The sequence below is a fragment of the Rutidosis leptorrhynchoides genome, chromosome 3, assembly GCF_046630445.1.
Source record: "Rutidosis leptorrhynchoides isolate AG116_Rl617_1_P2 chromosome 3, CSIRO_AGI_Rlap_v1, whole genome shotgun sequence".
Lineage (NCBI taxonomy): Eukaryota > Viridiplantae > Streptophyta > Magnoliopsida > Asterales > Asteraceae > Rutidosis > Rutidosis leptorrhynchoides.
Genome location: NC_092335.1, coordinates 478,231,613 through 478,237,852, shown reverse-complemented (window position 1 = coordinate 478,237,852; position 6,240 = coordinate 478,231,613). Strand labels below are relative to the sequence as shown.

The window sequence follows — 6,240 nt, the reverse complement described above, 5'->3', positions numbered from 1 at the left end:
AAATTTGATATATTCGAGTCTGAAAATTATTAATAATTTCATACCTTGATTAGTGATTCGTGATCGTTTGAGATATCTTTTAATTACACTAAGCTTTTCGTGCTGATAACGTGTTATAATTCAGTAGGCTTATAACTACCTTTAATGGTTATAAGAACAAAGAGAGAAAAAGAGAGAAGAAGGAGAGAAGAAATATTGATATTGATATTTCAAGAGAAATGGTGCACCTTAAATGGTTACCATACATGTCTATTTATAGTATAAAATATTACTATGCAAGAAATATAATAATAATAAAATTAACATCCAATCTAGATATTTTATAACACAATCTAGATATTTTATAACAATATAATTATTATTAAATCGGCAAAATCACTGATTGGTTGTAAAGAGGAAGTGACTATTTGTTTTATTTTTTGTGTCAGAAGTCCAACTAATGCCTTGACTCCGTCAGTTCTAAAGCCTTGTTATATTCCGTCTATTTTCATCAGTTTTGCCATGTGAGATGATGGAAGGAAAGTGACGGACGGTTATATATATATTGCTAAAATAATGATAACATAAAATAAAGTCTACCATCAATAGATGAAAAGACGAACAACGATACAATCGAAACTGAAGCATGCCAAGGCTCGAAAGCAGTAAACGATCCCCAAAACTAAACGATCCCTATCACTAAATAAAGAGCAAAAGCTAATTAAGCTCGAGTCTTGAACAATCGCATCACTAAAACGATCCCGTAACAAAACAAATACAAGAACCAATAATACAATGACCCAAATCTAACTATAAAATGACAAGTAACACAAAAATAAAAAAAAATCACCCACTTAATTACCCGACAACCACTTTACTTTTCCGAGTCTTTATAATCGGCTTAACAACCTTACCGTCAACCTTCAAACGATTAAACTTCTTGCCCGCCCGATTTTCAATCGCATATGATGAAACCTTTGCCGAAGAACTACCAATCGTAATTCCCGCACGAGAGTAGAGAGCAAACCTTCCTTTTCAAGACCCTCAAAAAAGTCAATGTTCCGATCTACTTCAATAAACTCGGGACCGTTATTATCGAAATCTCCAAGATCATCTTCATCCTGTAACGGACCGTTATATATGGTGTTAACGAAAATCCTAGTAAAACCGTGAGTAATAATAAATTTAAATTTAAATTTAAAATATCTTCTGTATATTTTAAAAAACCGGAAGACACGATGTAAATAAGTGGATAACGCAAGTAAATGCTCACAACTCCTCTCTGAACTCAACTTTTTGTTTACGTTTCTCTCTCAATTTTCAAATGGAACACGACGACCTTCAAATTCCGGCCAACGCCGACGATTTCCACAGTGCTTGCTCCACTCCTTTCAGTGCTCCTTCCAGTCCCGTCGGTACACCTTCTGGATTCTTCTACAGCGCTCCAGCTAGTCCAATTCACTTCATGCTCTCATCATCATCCACGTCATCATACTCTGCTTCCGCACCTATCGAAGGCGCTAACTCATCGTTCGAATTCGAATTCACGGCGAAAGAAGCCGCCGTCGGAACTCCGCCGTCCGGATTCATGTCCTCCGCCGATGAACTCTTCCTAAACGGCCAGATCCGACCGGTGAACGTCCTTTCTCCGTTGCACGAAATCGACAACGAAGAAGACAGAGGTAGATATAGATCTAAATCGTTACGAAGACGAGCTAGATCTATGTCGCCAATGCGAACCAGCTCCGACGATCATTTTCAATGGCTGCAACAACAACAACAAGACGAAGACTTAATAACAGAACAGAATTCGAAAATTAAAATTGATCAAGCAGTAGCTATTGAAACGACTGATAATAATAATAATGAAACGACGCCGTCTGGTGTTTCATCAAGGTCGAATCGTTGGATATTTATAAAGGAATTTTTATACAGAAGTAAAAGTGAGGGACGGAGTAGTACCAGCAGTAACAGTAACAGTAACAGTAAATTTTGGACCTCGTTATCTTTTTCGTCACCGATTAACGAAAAGAAAACGGCGAAGTTAAAGAATAAGGAGGAAGGGATAACGGCGGTTAAAAAGAAGGCGGTTAACGGCGTGGAAATTAGGCGTGTAGGACGGTCAGCGCACGAACGGCATTACACGATGAACCGAGCACAAACTGAAGAAATGAGGAAGAAAACGTATTTACCTTATAAACAAGGTTTGTTGGGATGTTTAGGGTTTAGTTCTAAAAGTTATGGAGCTATGAATGGGTTTGCTAGAGCTTTGAATCCTGTTTCATCAAGGTAAGGTAATTAAAGTAAGTTTGGGAATTAGTTAATTAATTAATTACTTCGTAATTGATTAATATATATGCATGTGTAAAGTTTTACTCCGTATCAAGTTATATCATCTGTTTGATTTTCAATGTTCAGTATCGAAATTGAAACTTTAATGTTTTGGATTAGTTTCAAGATGTGATTATTTTGAGTTGGAATGTGTTGATTTTTCATGTATTTTTTGTTCATAAATATTTGCATTTACATGGGGATAGTGACAGTTGTTTTTAAGATATGATTGCATTTTGTATGTATTTTTAGTTTTTTTTTTATTATATTGTATTGCTGGAATTACTTGTACAGTTTGTTGTCACACATAATGTAAATTTAAAGAAAGCGTATTTAAGTGGTCCATGAAAGAGTGTGGTTCCCTTGCTTGCTCTTGTCATAATAAAGGTATCACATGACGCCTCTATAGAGTTTCGTTGTTTATATAATATAGAAATATAGAAATAGAAATTTCTTTGAATTATGGTTTCTCCAGCTAATATTCACATTATGGGTTTATATAATGATATTAGAATGTTTTTTACACTGTTATATTATATACTCAGACTCAGTACTCAGTATATATTCGTATTGTGGATACATATACATATTGTACAGATACGGTGGATCTATTAAAATGAGTGGTGGAAATATAAATTTTCCCATCGACTTATCGCACTGTTATATTACACTAGTTCATCTTCTATATGATGTTTTCTTGTGATAGGTTATGTTGTATTTATTCAAGTGCGTGATATATTTCGTGTTTAAGGTTTTTGTAAGACTCAAATATTTATTGTACATAATGTATTTATGGTGTACGATGCGTGTATGAAGTGTACGCGTTGCTTGCTCGAACGTCGAAGGAAACTGGACGTTGTCCGAAGTGACAAGGTGTGTACGTATCTTTTCAACCCCAAATAAAGTTTGAGTTGATGTTTCAAAGCCTTACCATTGGATAGAATATCTTATTACGTTTCCAACGATATTTGATTCATCAAAAACGGAGTTACGGTCGAAAAGTTATGGCCAAAACAAGTTGCTGAAACCTGTTTTGGGCTCGACCACAATTTCCAGTTATTTGGAGCGGCGCTCCACCTTCTGGCGCGGCGCGCCGATTGCTGCAGAGGCAATTTTCAGCCTTTTTAAAAGGTTTAAATGAGGGGTACTTTGGTCTTTTCAATTAGGGTCGGTTTGGGGTCATCAAGACTGACCTAGAACTCCTTTGGAGCTCATTTCTCACCCACACAAACACTCTCTTCAAACCCTAGTGAGAGAAACCCACTTTTAGTGAGAGAGAGCTTGATTTGGAGAAGAAGGAGTTGGATTCTCACCAAAGCTCGGGTTTTAAAGTTGTTCTACTCGTCAACGGCATCGTTTTGGTGGTATTGGTAAGTTCAAACTCCGAATTACATTTGTTAGATTTGATATTCAAGTTAGGGTTTGAGTTTGATTTGTAGTGAAACCCTCTTAGATGATGAAATGGGTTTATGGTGACTAGTTATTCTTGTCACTTGGCGGGTTTTGGGTTGGTTGACAATTTGGCCTTGATTAGGCTTTAATCTTGAGTTTAATTACTAGGTTTAGTGATTATGAAAGTGTTGGAATCACTTTAGGTGAATTTGGGTTGACTAATTTTGACTTGAGTCAAAATTAGGGTTTGGTGATGATTATGACCCAATTGTCGATTTAATAAGGTTTATAAACTCAAAATGGATTAAGTTGAAGTATAAAATCGAGTTAAATATGTTTTGGTATCAAAACTCGCTAATGGCGCGATGTTGACTCCTTATGGGTCAAATTAGGGTTTAAGTGCCATTTTGGGCAAAATGGGTCTAATTGGCGTATTAGTGTAGCGACCCCGACAAATCGTCAAGTGACGGCGTCGTCTACGTATGGTCCCATTACATGGTTATAAGTATTTATAACAAAGTTTGACCGAAAATATGTCGCATACATTTCATAAAGGATGTTTCAATGTTTACAAAAGTAATTCCCAAGACAAGTACATAACAAAAGTTATTGTTCATATGAAACACGCGCGACATAGTTTAAAATAGCCAAAAAGACGCTCCACGTATGCAAGTATACTCGACATCCAATGCAAGTATCAAAAAGTATGTGCGGAAGCATGTATCACTTAAGTTCAAGGACCTGAGAAAAACATAGAGAATCTGTCAACGAAAACGTTGGTGAAATCATAGGTTTAAATAAGTAAATGAGTAATAGTAAGTTGAACCACAAGATTTGCAACATCGATAAAGCCATAGTACATTCTAAAAGTTAATATTCACGAGCACCCAATTATCAAAGCTTAACGTTCCGTCCGTTGAATACCCCATCAATTAGTGCTAGAACAACACTGTTCCCGAAAATATATTTCATTCGTAAACGGTAGCGAACCGTTTGAATGAGGGTTTGTCAAACCCATATGGCCATATAACATAAGTTCTCGCTTACACCATCTGATGTAACTAATGATAATCGGATTGAGGATTTTCGTTCTAAACTCGTATGTAGAATGTTTGTTTTCCCGTTCTTGTGTTCACTTAGTTCAAAAGAATCGTTTATGTTTTCTCATCCCAAAAGTAAGTTTAAAAGAGTAAAAGTGGGACTATGATCTCACCTTGTATGCACGAACCAAAAAGTACTTCGACAAGTAACGTGTGCAAAGAACAATGCTAGTCTTGACCTAAACAAATAGGTTGTATCAATAACGATAGTCACGAAGGGTCAAAGATGTTCAATTAGTCCTATGGCTCAATACGACTCGATTAATATAGCATGTGAATCAAATCATCAAGTTTTATGCAAGACACAAGTATAAAAGCATGTTAGAAAGATTGCATAATTAATTGATTAAGTTTGACAAAAAGTCAAACTTGGTCGGTCAAAGTCAACGAAAAAAGTCAACACGTTCGGGTCGTGTCCCGAACTATTTTTCTGAGGTTTTTAATCATGTATGAGCATGTTAGGACAAGTTACATGTGAATCGGAGGTGCGTAGCATAGCAAACATTATTCAAAAATTGACCAAGTTGGACAGAATCTGGCCAGGTGATTCTGCGCGCCGCGCGGGGATGGGGCGCGCCGCGCCACTACCTGGGCAGAGAATCCTGGTCAGTTTTTCAAAGTGTGCACGAACCAAAACCTTTTCTAACACAACTCTTGACCCGCAAACTCTTATAACGCCTATCATACATCGTTGGAAAGGTATTTTGACGAGTAAAACAACTAAACACATATCATCAATCAAACTTCCACTTGCAACAACCAAAAACCGCAATTAATGTTCCTCATTCAATGCATACAAGTCATAAATGCAATTTAATGATTTGGCAACCAAATTACATGAACGGTATGCCGTTTCGAAGGTAATTAAGCATACAACACAACCTAACACTTACAATTAACATTATCAAGCATTTAATGCATCAAGATTCAATTTACTTCTATCAAACCCTAACCCAAAATCACAAATTCAACAATCATGATTATGAAACTAATCCATGTCAACCTACATACCAATTTGAAGCTAGTGATGTTAGGAACACAATTTAAACATGAACTTTCATCATCAAACAACATATGATCATCCAAAATTCAAGAACAACACACCAAAATTCAAGTTCATGCTAGTTACACTAAAACAACGAGATCGAGCATATAAATCATATATTCATGTTAGACTTGAGCCATAGACACTAATTAACACTTTTATAAGTTAAAAACATCAAGAACACAAAATCTAGTGATTTTAGAAAGTTACCCAAATGAGATGAAGTTGGTATGGAATCGAAGAGGAGATCACGAGGAGTTCAAATATGTAATTTGTTTGGCAAGATGACCGCTAGCTCGATTTTGGATGATGAATCTTTGTATGGAAGTTGAGAGAAAAGTTGAAGTAGTAAGAGTGAAAGAGATGAGATTGAATGGATGAGAATGAGGGTTG

The 6,240-nt window shown here is 36.2% G+C and overlaps 1 protein-coding gene across 1 annotated transcript; it reads left to right on the top strand.

Moving 5' to 3' along the window:
- Positions 1-1,303: 1,303 nt before the first annotated feature.
- LOC139901692 (uncharacterized) lies at positions 1,304-2,272 on the top strand. Its single transcript, XM_071884372.1, has one exon. The coding sequence runs from the start codon at positions 1,304-1,306 to the stop codon at positions 2,270-2,272; it is 969 nt and encodes a 322-aa protein (XP_071740473.1).
- Positions 2,273-6,240: the final 3,968 nt, after the last annotated feature.